We start from the raw sequence: 16,563 nt of genomic DNA, 5'->3' as shown, positions 1-16,563 counted from the left end.
GTAATGCAGATATCATAATTACTATCTTACGTTGGCTACAAATATAAAGAATGTTATAAAATCAACCTTAGTTGTTTTTTTTTGACAGAAGTATGGTTCTCAAAACTCCGTGTGTACATATTCTCTCGATCGAGACAACAAAGCAAGCTCAATCGTGGCATCGGAGATATAACTAATTAAATCTAAAATTTATTATAGTAAAAAAAAAATTTATTAAGTAATATAAGGACTTCGGTTCTTAAGATTTGCGTGCGAAGCCGTGGGTAACAGCTAGATAGAGGCAGGAATATGGTACATACCTTCATAATACGCCCAAGAGGCTCACGATGGAACGACTATCAATTATCTCAGCAATGTTTAGAATGTGATAGAAAAAGAATAAGTGAATATAGTGTACTGTTTTCAACGGGAAATTGCGTGCGAAGCCGCGGGCAACTTTTGCAAAAAATTATTGAAATGCGCAGCAAAGCGCGCCGGGCCCGCTAGTATATATATAAAAATGAATGTTTGTATGTTTGTCCTTTATGGAATCGTGAACTATTGGACCGATCATGATGAAAATTTGTACGTATATGTATTTTTCCACGGAGAAGGTTTATATGCTATGCCCATTGATGTTATCCCTTTCCCGATTCAGGATTCCGCCCCACTGGTTACAGAAATACCCATAAGAAATGCATTGCAGCAAACATATGTTAACGTCTTTTCAAATTTTTAATCAGCTGTTCTTTGTATATTATAAAATATAGAGCTGTCAAATTATTTAAAATGTAAGTACAATTAAATAGTTATGAAGGATTAATATTAATAATATTAATAAAGTTAGAAAGCATCTATCCGTGTGTGAACAGCCGGTTCAATTGGATCGGATACATTATGTGATTCGGAGTGCTGATTAACATCTTATAAATTCAAACGCATTTTTTACGTTGTTCCCGTACAATTATGCCTCCAAAGCGACAAGCAATTGGTCGATCTACACCTCAAGCTCGGAAGAAAAGAGCAATACGAGCCTCAGAATCAGACGAGCAACGAGTATTAAGGCTGGAAAATATTCGAGTACATGCCGCTGAAACCCGTTCGACGGAATCATCTGAACAACGAAAATTGAGGTTGGAAACTAATCGAATACGTACTACTCAGGCCCGTTCGTCTGAGACAACTGAACAACGGGAAAGAAGGCTGCAAAATATTAGAATAAGCAACGTTCGATCAAGACGAACGTTGCACATTGATTTAAATCTTGCTGCATTCTATTATGATAGTAATAATGATTACAGTCTTCATCCAAGTGTCGTCATTGGAAAAATGGATAAAATTTGTATGTATTGTGGCGCCCTTAAATTTAAGAATGAAACACCAGGAATGTGCTGCGCCAATGGAAAAGTTATACTGCCAGAATTACATCCACCACCCGAACCACTATCAACGTTGTTATCAGGTGTTACACGTGAATCGAAGCATTTCTTGGAAAATATTCGCAAATACAATTCATGTTTTCAAATGACATCGTTCGGTGCAACTAACATCGTGCGTGAAAATTACATGCCAACATTTAGAGTGCAAGGGCAAATTTATCATCGTGCCGGATCGCTGCTACCATTGCCGGACGCAGATCACAAGTTTCTTCAAATTTATTTCATGGCAAACAGTCATGAACAAATTGAACAACGATGTCATTACAATGCAGGCACTAAACGAGAAATCGTGGCTGCGTTACAAGCCTTTTTCGATCAACACAATGAATTAGTTCAGTTGTTTAAAACCGCCATTCAACAAATGCCAGCCGATGACTACGCAGTTGTAATTCGAGCAGATAAAAGAACCGTTGGCCAATACGAAAGACAATTTAATGCACCAACAGTTGATGAAGTGGCGATCGTGATAGTTGGCGAAGAATTCGAATCACGCGACATAATTCTTCATCGCAGAAGTGGTGACGTTCAACGAGTCTCCGAAACTCATCGTTCATACGACGGATTACAGTATCCGATTCTGTTTTGGCGAGGAGAAGATGGATATCATTTAAACATCAAAATGAGAAATCCACAAACAGACGAGGAAACGAATAAGAAAGTCAGTGCTATGAATTATTATTCGTATCGATTGATGATTCGTCAAGACGCTGAGAACCACATACTAAAATGTCGACAATTGTTCCATCAATACATTGTCGACATGTACGCGAAGATTGAAACCGAACGACTCTTATATATTCGATTGAATCAAACCAAGTTGCGGTCTGAAGAGTACATCCATTTACGAGACGCAATCGTTAATGATGGTAACAAGAATCCAAACGAATTAGGAAGAATGGTCATATTACCATCGACATTCACGGGAAGTCCACGGCACATGCATGAATATGCACAAGATGCGATAACATACGTTCGCGCATACGGTCGTCCAGATTTGTTCATCACATTTACATGCAATCCTACGTGGGATGAAATTAATGAACTTCTGTTAGCTGGACAATCATCTTCGGACCGCCATGACATTACCGCACGCGTATTTAAACAAAAATTGAAATCTTTCATGGATTTTATTATCAAGCATCGTGTTTTTGGAGAGGTACGCTGTTGGATGTATTCCATTGAATGGCAGAAAAGAGGATTGCCACATGCACATATTTTGATTTGGTTAGTCAATATAATTACGCCAAATCAAGTTGACCAAATCATCTCAGCAGAAATACCAGATAAAGACATTGATTCAAACTTATTCGACGTCGTTACCAAAAATATGATTCATGGTCCATGTGGCGCATTTAATAACAATTCACCATGCATGTCTGATGGGAAATGCACGAAACGATACCCAAGAAACTTGGTTTCTGAGACCATTACTGGCAATGACGGATACCCACTGTATCGTCGACGATCAGTTGAAGATGGCGGCAAATCCATCGTTCTGAAAGTACGAAACGTTAATGTCAAAGTCGATAATCGTTGGGTTGTTCCATATTCACCATTGCTCTCAAAGACCTTCAAAGCACACATTAATGTTGAGTATTGCAATTCAGTAAAGTCGATTAAATACATTTGCAAGTATGTCAACAAAGGAAGTGACATGGCAGTCTTCGGAGTAGGGAATGTAGCGGCACCGCTCGATGAAATCAACCAATACCAACTTGGACGCTACATTAGCAGCAATGAAGCAGTATGGCGCATCTTATCATTTCCAATCCATGAACGACATCCAACAGTAGTACATTTGGCAGTGCATCTCGAGAATGGACAACGCGTGTACTTCACAACAGATAATGTACGTGCAAGAGCATTGGTTCCACCGGCAACAACTTTAACTGCATTTTACTCATTGTGCCAAGATGATCATTTTGCAAAGACTCTACTTTATTCTGAGGTACCGAAATTCTACACGTGGAATGCATCGGCTAAAAAGTTTCAACGTCGCAAACAAGGTAAAGTAGTTGAAGGACATCCCAATTTGTATTCCAGTGACGCATTGGGTCGTCTGTACACTGTTCACCCGAACAATACCGAATGTTTCTATTTGCGATTGCTGTTAATCAATGTACGTGGACCGATGTCCTTCCAAGATTTAAGGACAGTCAACGGTCAGTTATGCGCCACTTATCATCAAGCTTGCCAGAAACTAAATCTTCTTGAAAATGATGCCCATTGGGACACTGCACTCGCTGATGCATCGAATACTGCTCGACCAGAGCAAATACGTACGTTATTTGCTATCATTTTAACAACCTGTTTCCCATGTAATCCAAACGATCTTTGGGAAAAATACAAGGACAACATGAGTGAAGACATTCTACATCGTTTGCGCATTGCGAATCAAAATTCGGACATTCAATTCACTCCAAACGTGTATAATGAGGCATTGATTTTGATTGAAGATATATGTTTGGCAATTACTAACAAGGCACTGGTGCAACTGGGAATGCCTGATCCAAACCGACCAGCGAACAACCTTTTCGATCGTGATTTGCAACGAGAAACACACTTTGATACTGTCGAATTGGGGACATTTGTTCAGATAAATCTTCCGCAGTTGATTCCAGAACAACGCATTGCGTATGACAGAATTATGCGTGCCATTACAGAACAGAGTGGTGGACTATTTTTCCTAGATGCGCCTGGTGGTACAGGGAAGACTTTTCTTCTTTCACTTATTCTGGCAACCATACGATCACAAAATAATATTGCACTGGCCATTGCATCATCTGGAATTGCGGCAACTCTTTTGGATGGTGGCCGAACAGTGCATTCAGCATTGAAACTGCCGTTGAATTTGCAAAACACTGAGACACCAACATGCAACATCAGTAAAAACTCTGGAATGGGCAAATTACTCCAAACGTGTCAAATTATCATATGGGACGAATGTACAATGTCTCACAAGAAAGCATTGGAAGCAATTGATCGTACACTGCGAGATTTGAGAGGAAACGAACAGATCTTTGGTGGCGCACTCATTTTATTGTCTGGTGATTTTCGACAAACGCTGCCGGTTATACCACGTTCAACACCCGCTGACGAACTTAATGCATGTCTCAAATCATCAGTTTTATGGCGCCATATACAGAAATTGATTTTGAAAACCAACATGCGTGTACAACTACAACAGGATGCATCGGCTGAAAATTTTGCAAAACAATTGATGGATATTGGAAATGGGCGAGTGCAAATTGATGAATCTACGCAATGTATCACCTTGCCAGCAAACTTCTGTAAGATCACAAAAAGCATAGATGAATTGGTGCAAAAAGTTTTTCCAAACATTGCACAAAGCTACAAAAATCTTCAGTGGCTCAGTACGCGTGCTATATTAGCAGCCAAAAATATCGATGTCAATACCATTAACTTCAATATTCAGAATGGAATACCTGGCGAAACAACAATATATAAGTCCATCGATACTGTGGTGAATCAAGACGAAGTTATCAACTATCCAACTGAATTTTTGAATTCGCTTGATTTGCCAGGCATGCCACCGCACGTTCTTATATTGAAAATTGGCGTACCCATCATTCTTCTTCGAAACATAAATCCACCACGACTTTGTAACGGAACCAGACTCTCAGTCAAGAAAATGATGAACAATGTTATCGAGGCAACAATTTTGACTGGAAAATTCAAAGGTGAAGACGTACTGTTACCACGTATCCCAATGATCCCAACAGATATGCCATTCGAATTTAAACGTTTGCAGTTTCCGGTGCGACTCGCTTTCGCAATAACTATCAACAAAGCACAAGGACAATCGTTGCAAGTATGTGGATTGAATTTGGAGAATCCATGCTTCTCACATGGGCAGCTCTATGTGGCTTGCTCACGCGTTGGAAAACCTTCTGATTTATTTGTTTACGCACCAGATGGAAAAACAAGAAATATTGTGTATCCCACAGCCCTTCAATAAATATCGAATTTAATCGAAACGCTGCAATGTCACAATTTTTTCGGAATGAACAAAATCAATAAGGTGACTCAAAATGAATTGTATATGTGTGTATTGAATATTTCCTTCAAATTTATTGAATATTTCCTTCAAATTTATTTTAGTTGGTGGCGTAGCAACGCGCGCAGGGTAAGCTAGTAGTTTATAAAAATAGAGAACACAAATAAAAATTTATATTACCATTATAAATATGTTTTACTACAAAAATTTTTGATATCTTCATTATGGCATTACAAAATTGTATTGCACTGGGTCAGATATTCTAGCAATTTTATATTTCTCTAAAGAGGACAGTTTACATGTAAGCAGTGGCAACACTTATTGGCGAAACCACAAAATATTTTTGTGAGTGCTCAAACTATTCTAAGGTATTAATTGTAGTATCATGTATCGTTGTGCAAATCATCTACACTGTATCTAATAATGGATAGGTTTTATAAAATTTTAAAATTAAAATAAGTTATTTACTACAAATTTTGACAATAAATGTGCAAAAGGGAGCTGTGCTGTTAAAAAACTGTACATATTTTTAATAATAATGACAATTTAAAACAACATTAATTTCCCTCCTACTGTGTTTCATACTATTTAGACAGATTATGAAAATAATTCGGAAATTAAAAATCAATTCTTAAATTTCCTATAGTTTAGTACATATTTTAATGTTAATTAAGAAAAATAAGACCATAGTTTTAGTGGTACATCAAATATATGATGAGTAAATGCTCTATCACGTCAATCTGAGTGATTTTATAAGTAGAGATGGTACATTTATAGAAAATGTGTAGGGCCACTCGCAAACATCCGCAACGAAAAATTCCATAACAAAAAATAGGCAATTTTTTCTAAAATACAACGCTAAAATGTTTACCAGAAAATGCTCCTAAATACAACAAAACTCGTTCTGCTTTTACATTTAAGATTATTACACTGTGAAGAAAACAAATTTCGTTAATATACAAACCCTATAGTTAATTCAATTATGACTTCATATACTATAACATAATTCAAAATACCTAGAGAAACGTAATCCATTGTGTTTTAGTGGTTAAATTAAACTGCTCTGAATTGCATTCATCAATATATTTGGGTCATAAAAGTGTTTTATTAAAGAAAATCGTTGACTAGACTATTAGTAGAATTTCCAGTGGTTCCACCCAATGGACAATTCCAGTAAAAAAAAGGGAGCAGCACACTTTTTTTGACTCTCTATGTATTAAAAACCATAATAAAATTTTACCTTCCATAACATTCACAATTAATTACTTTTGTCAATCTAAAAATACCAAATACAACACTGTGTGGCGTCAAAATGATGTAGTCGCGCCATACTAAAATCTGCCATTAATCCTGCGCCAATGTTAAAACGGCTGTTTTATGTTACACTATGCTGCAATAACGCTACTACTGCAACATAACCCCATTTATGGTCTGGTAAATGATTGGTTTTATATAATACATTTACATTAACAGATCATGTGTTTCTATTTACGTAATGTGTTTCATATTATTAATGTAGAGGAAGAACAAAACCTGACAGAACACAACTGAAACTCAACTCAAGTTCTCAATATCTGTAATGATGTCATTGTACATTTTATCACAAGTGGTCCCTCCCAACTTTTAGATTACAAAAGTTTTGAACACGTCTATTAAGTTGACCTCAGTTTTAATCCTCAAGTATTGTTTCTACACTCCTCAGATAATCAAGGCTAATTTCATTGGGAAAAAAAACTTTCTTGCTTAATACAATTTATATTAATATTACTTTATAATTAAATGACATATCACTTAACAACTCAAATATTCTCCTAATTCGCTATTACGTCATGTGCGTCTGTTCTAGATCGCTTACATTTATTTATCATCAATGTCTTCTTTTTACAAGAAAGACATTTGATTTTATCTATCACTTAATTATACGAAAGTACCCAGGAATTAAGACAATTAGTATGCCAAAAAGAGAATAGAAAAATTAATTTGTATACACACAGTTTGGCACATATATTTCCATGTATTGCAAAATGTCAAAAACGAGCTGACCAGGTAATAACCACAATTTTAATTGTGTAATAAAGTTTATCTATAATTTGCAAAGAATATTTATATAAATATTAGTGCAGAATTTTATGTATATGTGGCTTACTTTTCTAATAAGTTTTTTAAAAGTAAAAATTACTTCATGTGTTACTTTTTTTCATTTATCTATGCATTTTCATGTAAGAAATGTTTTAAATGATTTGAGACAAACCAATTAAAACATAATGTGTAATCAAACTATATCCAATTTTTACTGAGAATACAGCCCAGCTGCTTGTCACACGAGTACAGGTAAAAGGAAGATATTCTTGATTTCTCTTACTCGTGACTTATGCTTTGATCTTGCATCCGGTGCAGTGAGAACACCTGGACTGTACTCCAAGCAGCTTTCGTGCATGTTCGAACCCTTTCTCTTCCCTTTTTATCTTCTTTCTGGTCTTTATTTTTGTCTATATTACTCCTCCCCCCCCATAAGAAAAAGAATACATTTTATCCCTTGAAACATTATTTTATATCTTTTGTAACATATAACAATGGAAAATGATCGAAACGCTGTTATCATTTCTAATCTTCCATCGTCAATAGGAAAATGTAAACAAGAATAATAGGTAGCCTTTTTACACCAAAACAATACAACTTATCAACCTGATTGTCCAGACCTATATTAAAAAGCATAAACCAGAATAGTAATTGTCCTACCATTAGCTTAGCCAAATAAAACTTACTGCCATGAATCGTCCAGATCACTGGGAAGATACATTACAAAGAGATTGTCTATCGGTGTAAAATGTACTTATAAGAAATCTGTTACTTGGTATATACTACTAGCAAGAAAATTAATCAATTCTAATTAGTGCATTTATAATTAAACTCCCTTTATGAATTATTTTCCAGTATTAACTTGTATTAACAAAGGATTTGATATAAATAAGCAAATGTTCTATAGCATATTAGTTAAATGATTTGTATTGTCATTACTATCTCTTCTCTAAAATAAATGACTCTAAAACAAAGTTTATAATAGAGCAATGATCCTTTTTTTTATTAAACCAGAGTATTTAATAGTTTATAAGAAAAGTTAAATAGGAGAGCTTATTAAAACATTATATATTAAGTATGTCTCTGATAGAAATGTTATGTGTAATAAATTAAAACTGTACTGCTGAAATTCTATGTGGTTCCTATTATTTATGTTTGTTTATTTCTAATTAAGTATAATAAACTTGAGTTTGTGTAACTTTTTACGTTCCGTTAGAATAAGATCCTGTAGTGATACCTTAAATACCCCTGAACAATTTTGATTCTTTAGAGCCAATAAAAGGGTCAAGCTTCATCAAGATAAAACACTGCAGTCCTAAAGTTACTACAAATTAACTCAATTTCCGTGTACTATATAGGAAAATAGCCGTATTTTAATTAATTTTTGTAGTTTTTTGCAGTCGTAGAGAGGAATAAAATATCGTTTCGTCAAAGTCATAACAGTCTTTATGTTGACATGCCATGTAATGCACGTCGTAATTAATTATGTTCAAGACAAATACTATATAAACAGACAAAAATATATTTTCATCGATTATTAAGGTATAAAAACTTACAAGTTTCTGTAATTGACAAATTTATTGAGTAGGTTTCGAAGAGGTTTACCTGAGGTTAAATGCAATATTTCACGTCTAGAAGTTTTGTATTATTGCATACACAACGAAAGATAAACATGCGGAAAAGAAATATTTACTTACCCCAGCAAAAAAAAGGAATTGTGATATCTTACTGATTAAAAGACTTCATCGACGTTCAGACAACTTTCATGTTTGTCATTCTTGTATACGTAGAAATTACGTTTGTTGCAAACTTAAAAGCGTACAGATAAGATCTTACACGATATATCTTGCCACATAATATATTCACATATTTTTTGTGAAATCAGTGTTTAAATGGTCTTCCACACCAAGTCACCCCAAATATATTTTGTAACTGTCAGGATATTTAGACGACATATGTTACTATGTCTCATTATAAATCTTTTGAATGTTCTGAGTTAATTTAGATTCTGTTTTTGTTTTGTCGTTGCCATCATAGTTACCTATAGGATCTATGTAAAGATATTCACTAACGCTCATCCAAATACCATTAAGTGACATGCTCTATTATTAAACTTAGTGTGTCTCGTATAGAATTAAAGCTTCATGCACAGTTTCTAGACAATAAGTCAGTTTGTTTTCGAGATATCGTGTAGACAGACAGATATCAATGATATCTTTCCAGCCTCTCATGTGCCAGGCTTCATTACAACTCAGCTAAACACTAAATCGTATGTACTATTCTTATATTAATAGAAACAACGTACACTAACTTTTAATAATTTTTACCCTTTTGGTTTATAACGTTTGAAATTTATAACTAATTTAATGCAATAACTAAGCAGTGGAATTGTATTATGCTTAGTATAGAACAAGAAAGTGAAATTGGTTTTTCATGTGAAGAAAATGTTTCTATAAAACTTGATCGACGATGGTAAAACATTCATCGCTATAAGCGAATAAAAGGTTTTTTAAGAGTTGGTATTCTCTTTTAAGAGAATGACTCTTCGCTGAAAAACCAAACACCACACGACGCTAATCTTAACTATTTCTTTCCTCTGAGCTATAAAACGTGAAAACAAAAGACATCCGACAATACAAGCTCCAAGTCACGAAACCAATACCGGAAATAGTCAGGTTTCATTCGTTCTTCACAATCGCGCCCACTCTATTGTAAGCTTATATTGAATATATCTGCCCTTTTAGAACGTTAAATGTTCTCATTCAGTATCGAAAATTGATATCGATGGATTTTAATAGACACACCAATTAAATGTATTTTAAACTTTAAAAATAATATGCACATTTTTCTAAAAAAAAACCTTCTGCACGCAGTCCTGTACTGTTTATAATAAACCATTATTTAAGACCTGTACCTACAATTAACGTTACTTACTATAAATATCAAACAATTAAATAAATTATAATTATTACTCTTTACAGTAAAAAGACTTGTATAAAATATAAAGTTTTGGGGATCCTAATATAATTATAAAAATAACGGGGTTATGAATTACACACAATGTATCAAAGCAATTCAATTCAAAATAAGTTCAATTTTGTATAAACTTGATTGAATGTAGATATAACCATATACAGTACTTAGGAATAAAAGTTATATTACATCTGTGACTCATTTATAATGTCTATATAGTGACATGTACATGTATTCGTGACGAAATATATCAATGTAATAATTATTATAATGTACATTATTTATCGGTTTAAAAGTAGTAAACATTTGAATTCTAAAACGCATAAATATATCGTATTTTAATTCACAAATATAATAAAATTTTAAGTTATGGTAGATAAAAATACACTATAGAAAAAATAAAAGCAATTCACGTTTTTGTCACTTTAAAAATTGTTATATAAGTTATTATATACTATAAGGCCACAATATACTCTATTACTACCCATCTATGTTATAAAAATGTTAATGTGGTTGCATTTATGGTACTTTTTTGGCATCCTACGTTTATATTGGCTAAAGGGTAAGCACTTATGATATGATTAAGGAAATATTTCCTAGACTTCAGTCTAAGGAAACAAGCGAGCAAAGTAAGTTTGTGTCCACGGGAATTTTGTTTCAAAATATGCAGAAGATACCACATTTTTTACGGTTCAACGAATATTTTTTTGCAGCGACAAGAGATGGTTATAAAAATATCCAGGGTGAGTGAAATAATTATTTTTTTATTTTTACTCAAACAAAAAGGAACATCTAATTTCAGAACTGCTAAATATGCTAGTTTGCATACAATCTTTGGTGACTGTGTCCATGATCTTGGCAAGTAATTTTACTAAATATTTCACAGTATTAGTCTTAGTAAAACCCTTGTATTGCCATTATTATAGGTCAATAACGTGATATGTTAAATTAAAACAAGTTTACTAATATACTTACTTATGATTTGTAAAAAGGTGTATATCACAATGGTGAATAACATTTTCGAAACCATTCACAAAAATGTTTCAGCATAGGTTAGGTTAGGTCAGAATTTAAATAATTCTGAAGATAACTACTTGGCACAGAAATACGTTTCAAAGTGTAGGAATATTATAGTACACAGTAATATGCCTGAATACTATTATTTTTCAAAAAATACTGGTTATTAATTCTTACTCAAATCCAAGGGTGGTAGGCAAGTGGTGTGTCAATAATCGAAGCGGAGTAAATGTCAGTAAGTATTTTCATGTTACTTATAATTTTGAGTGTAATTATTTTTAAGTTTAATGAAATTGTTGATTTCCATACATATATGTGAAGTTTATGTAAAACGTCAGTGTTTTTATGCTTTGATCCATCATTTTCAAAAGGTAGGCTACAATATCTTTTCAAATCATACTCCACCAAATGCTTCTGGCAGCTACAGCTTTAAAAACACCTTATGTCAGACATAAAAATGTTACAGGCTTACATTTCTTTTGTGTTGTGATACGCCTTGCTCCTTAAATTGATGAATAGTTAAAAATATTACCTGTGTGTGATTTATTGGATTTGCATAATTCTGTGTTTTCATCGTTCTTAACTTCCTCCTATTATAGTATAGGACAACTCGTATGACCCATCCTGCGTAAGTATGACTTATGGAAAGCAAGGTCATACACAGTATTAAAGCTGTTATGCGCGAGCTTTTGCATATCTTCTAGGGCTTAAACTTAAAGTACTGAAGCAGCAAACCAGTAGATTAGGAGCTTAATTACCCCTATTGCTTTGATGTCTCAGTTATAATATGATTATACAGAACGTGGACATTACCAGTCATTGTTTGAACGCCATTTTAAGAGTGTACTTAGTCAGCACAAAAGGTTTATGTTGAACTACTTTACTTCCAGTACGTGCTATTTCAGCATATGATCATGGTAATAGTGTTTAACAAGTGAACCCCTCCATGATGTGAAAATGAGTGCTAATATTTTTAGGGATAAACAGGGGAAGTAACTGACCTAATAGTCCTTTTATGTTAGTTTAACTTAGTACCATATATCCTCTATAATTTATATTCTGACACATTAAATTAATTATTATATTTTTATACATATTTGGTTCAGATTTAAATCCCATTTGACTCTTTCCACTGAATGCACGATGCGGCATGAAATATTTAACTAATAGCAGTTACCATGAATAATTTTAACACTGGAATTTACTAAAATCTCAAAGTATATATTTAACAACTAATGCTTTTTATACACATAAAAAAACATCAAAACCCCCTCTACTATACATATGAGGCAATGGTGCTGCTTTACAACTGTGTAGGTAACAGATTAAAATGTCAGTGTCGCAGAAAAATCTATTTTAAGAATGATTAGAGTAAATATACGAAAGAGGCGAAAAAGGTGTATACACAGTAGTAAAAACACAATAACACTGACTGACATAAGAAAACCTCCAAAACTACAGAATTAATTAGAGTACTAAGAAGATTTATAAGTTTGAATACCATCCTAAGGCCATACCTTCTTTTAAGAGCTATTGCATTTATAAATAAACGTACACACCGTGCTGCAATTTGTATGTGAAGCAAATGTATACGTCTTTATGAATGTTTATGAGATAACATCCTATCTTCGATTTAGTTTGTTATGGTTTGATAACACATCCATAGGTTGCTTAGTTAACAGCTGTTTAATTTTTCCAAAATATCTTAATTTTAATAGTTACGATAAACAAAACCTTTGCAATTTCCAAGAGCGTGGAAATATTTTTCGTGAGAATAAGTTACCATAATATACTTAGTATCAATAATAGTTGTTTGCATGATATTAGAATCTGTTTGGGTAATTCTATCTACGTTAAAATTAGATGGATCTTAAAGCATGGATAAAGGGGAGCAACATACTCATTAGGTATGGCCACATCATTCAATGTTAATCAATTTTTTCATCTGTCATAAGATAACTAGAGCCCGAGACCCAAAATTAATAAATACATTAGTAAGCAGTTGAAGTATTATATAGAGGTACACTTGCATCCACTGTTATATTAACTGACACTTCAAACTAGTTTTACATCTGAGGCTAGACTGTCAAACTTCTGGATCCTTAAGGGTCAATTAGATTACTGAGTGGTATGTCCATATCTATAAATACTCTTTTGATTATTTTTTATACGAACTGATCATTGGCGATAATGACATTTAAGTGTTATTAGTTACCTACTGCTGCACTTGACAATCACTTTTAGCACAAACAACAACTGCCTGTGAACGTGATTAACTTCAGATGTGTTGGAATCCATTGTCTGAGAATTTGCGTTGTATTCGTTATACAGAAATTAACTGACGTTGACATTGAACTGGGCTCTGTCAGTGGGCTGTCAGACAGCTGTCCGTGGCAAGTAAATTAGTACATCTCTTGTTCATTACTGACAAGTGCACTTGGCAAGCAATATTACAGCAACCAGCACCTGTCAATTAGTAACCTCTGTCATCAAATGATCAGACATTTCTAATCTTCAAGCTTCATATTTAAATCCGAAGTTTAGCTGATTCCTAAACATTTTCTAGATTGGAACACAAGTTTATTAAGATTGTAATTGACAAATTAGCAATTCCCAATAACCTTAAATAAGAACTCAAGTCATCAATAAACTCATTACTTAAATGCTCGTAGTATAAATAGTTGGTATTTTATAATTGGTGTAAAAGGAAGTATAAAATGCTGATTTTTGAGATCAAATGATTTTTGAATACCTTTTTTCGTATCCTCTAACTAGATAGAATTTTTAAAGAACGCTAGGAAATTCAGGCCCACCGCTATAATATTATATACAACAATAAACAATATTATGGATGCGAGTAAATATGTCGTATTCAAATAAGTAGGGGTTGTGATATAACATAGTGCAATAAAAGCTCTCATGGAGTAACTTCATAAATTCTTAGAGTTACCTTTACTACTGGCTAGCAATCCCTAAATACAGTATTCATACTTACAAATAAGAACATTGCTAGGAAAAAGAGGCCACTAATCAATATTTTATTTAGGCTATTAACATCGTTATGTAGGTCATATACTTATTTTACATCTTAACGTTTCCTTCGTTATTCCTTTCATCACCCTCATAAAGAGCAGTTGTTGGAGTGCACTTCGCTCTTTGAAAGGATTTCTTCACTCTAGTCAATTCTAGCTCTTTACATCTCTTTCTATTCAGCTGACAGTTCCATTATGAATTAAGTATATTTTATTCATTATATTGAATGACTCCTTCGTAATTAAATTATTAATAATGGTTAGTGTTTCTGGCACAAGAAATTTTAAAGATACGAATATATTTTCTTTAAGTCAATTAAGTATTCAACACACACGTTTTAGTGTTTTCCCCTTTAAAATAACGGATTTTCTTGTATTTAAACAAAAGATGACTATATAAAATTATATCATCACTAATATACGATAATTATCGACCTACGAAGTGGGTAATAATCATTATTTATATTTTATGAAACGTGAAAATGTTATATTCAATTTATTTTCTTGAATTTGTATTGGAAATACATTAAAAGATATAGTTTCATTTGGTGTTATTAACTTATTGTGAATGTAAACTCTATATTGATATACATAATAAAGGTATACAAAGTTTTCAACTTTCTTGTAGTAAGATATGTTTTATAAAACTCATTGTAATAAAAAAGGAAGTTGCAATAAAAATTGTAAAACTGACTCAGTAACAAAAGGATCTGAATAAGACCAATTATTGTGTTATTTACATTGTCACAAACAAATTAGCTTACTCAGTAGAATGATGAAACAGGTTCCATGGTGACAGATAATTTCTCAAATCTTATCAAGGCCGAGCAAGGACTAGGTTTTTGCTAAGTATTAAGTAGCTCCACCTTCATCTGACAAATTAAATGTATAGTAAATTGAAACACATTAGGTTTTGGTTATTTCCCATATTCTGTTATGATGCAGGTTCAAATTTGAACTGTAATTAGTAATACTAAAATTAATAATTCTACACAAGTTATTTAAAAAAAACGACGAAATTCAAATGTAAGGTAAGCCTTACTATCCAAATAAAATTATAAAAAACACAAGTACAGTAAAGTTGTTAAATAATGTTTCTTTTATGCAATGATCGGATACTTATTTTAGACTTTTTATTTTAAAATCATCACTAAATTTAATTTAATAAGAACAATTTTACTTGGCTTACTTATTCTGTTACGGTTTAAGGAGGCAAACTGTGTACCAAGTATAGCTTGTAAATCTGGGACTGTTTTTTGGTTTATTTAGGTAATTATCTATAAAGGTAACATACGACTAAACTTATTAAAATAAGTTTATATGAACTAAGGATACATTTTCCCAGTTATTAGTTCGTTTTTCTTTGCAACTATATTAATATTATTCCAGTTAGTATTCTCCAAAATTAAGAGAATGTATTAATCTAAAAATGTTATGCCACGCGTCAATGTGGCCAGCGCTATCAGGCCTATGAGACCACTTAGCTTTTTAAAGAGACAACTATTCAAATTCTCCAATATATAATAAATACAGGTATACTATAAATAACCGTTAAATAATGTCCAATAAAACAAGGCAGTTTCAAATATTCTAGTTTTGGTACTCATGCACCGAAATCTTTTGAGAAAACGCCCATGATTACAGTAACAATAACTGAATCTCATAATAGGTTTAGTCCTAAACATGGAAATTATTATTTAAAAAAATTAAATATTTCAGGACTGTTATGTAAAAAATATATAATTTACAATAAAATAGTACGTACTTATATTTTTTGTCCAATACGGATCTAAACAGAAGATATATTTTACTAAAGAAATATTATATATATATATATATATATATATATATATATATATATATATATTATTTTATATATATATATTATATATAATATATATATATATATATATATATATATATATATATATATATATATATATATATAAAACTGTTTATGAAGGAAAAGGTAATTTTAGTTTACTGCCCTCATTTTTGGATCATGTTCTTATTAAAGATAAATTTG

At 32.6% G+C, this 16,563-nt stretch overlaps 1 protein-coding gene across 1 annotated transcript in view; it reads left to right on the top strand.

Moving 5' to 3' along the window:
* Positions 1–945: 945 nt before the first annotated feature.
* The window catches only part of LOC124358189, a 97,937-nt gene continuing 82,319 nt past the window's right edge, over positions 946–16,563 (top strand). Inside the window, exons 1-2 of the mRNA XM_046810481.1 lie at positions 946–1,147; positions 1,691–5,250. Of these exons, the coding sequence (XP_046666437.1) occupies positions 946–1,147; positions 1,691–5,250 (3,762 nt within the window). The remainder of the gene's footprint in view (positions 1,148–1,690; positions 5,251–16,563) is intronic.

This window comes from Homalodisca vitripennis, chromosome 3, assembly GCF_021130785.1.
Source record: "Homalodisca vitripennis isolate AUS2020 chromosome 3, UT_GWSS_2.1, whole genome shotgun sequence".
Taxonomy (NCBI): Eukaryota; Metazoa; Arthropoda; class Insecta; order Hemiptera; family Cicadellidae; genus Homalodisca; species Homalodisca vitripennis.
The sequence above is the reverse complement of the archived record's forward strand: the minus strand, read 5'-3'. Positions and strand labels throughout refer to the sequence as shown.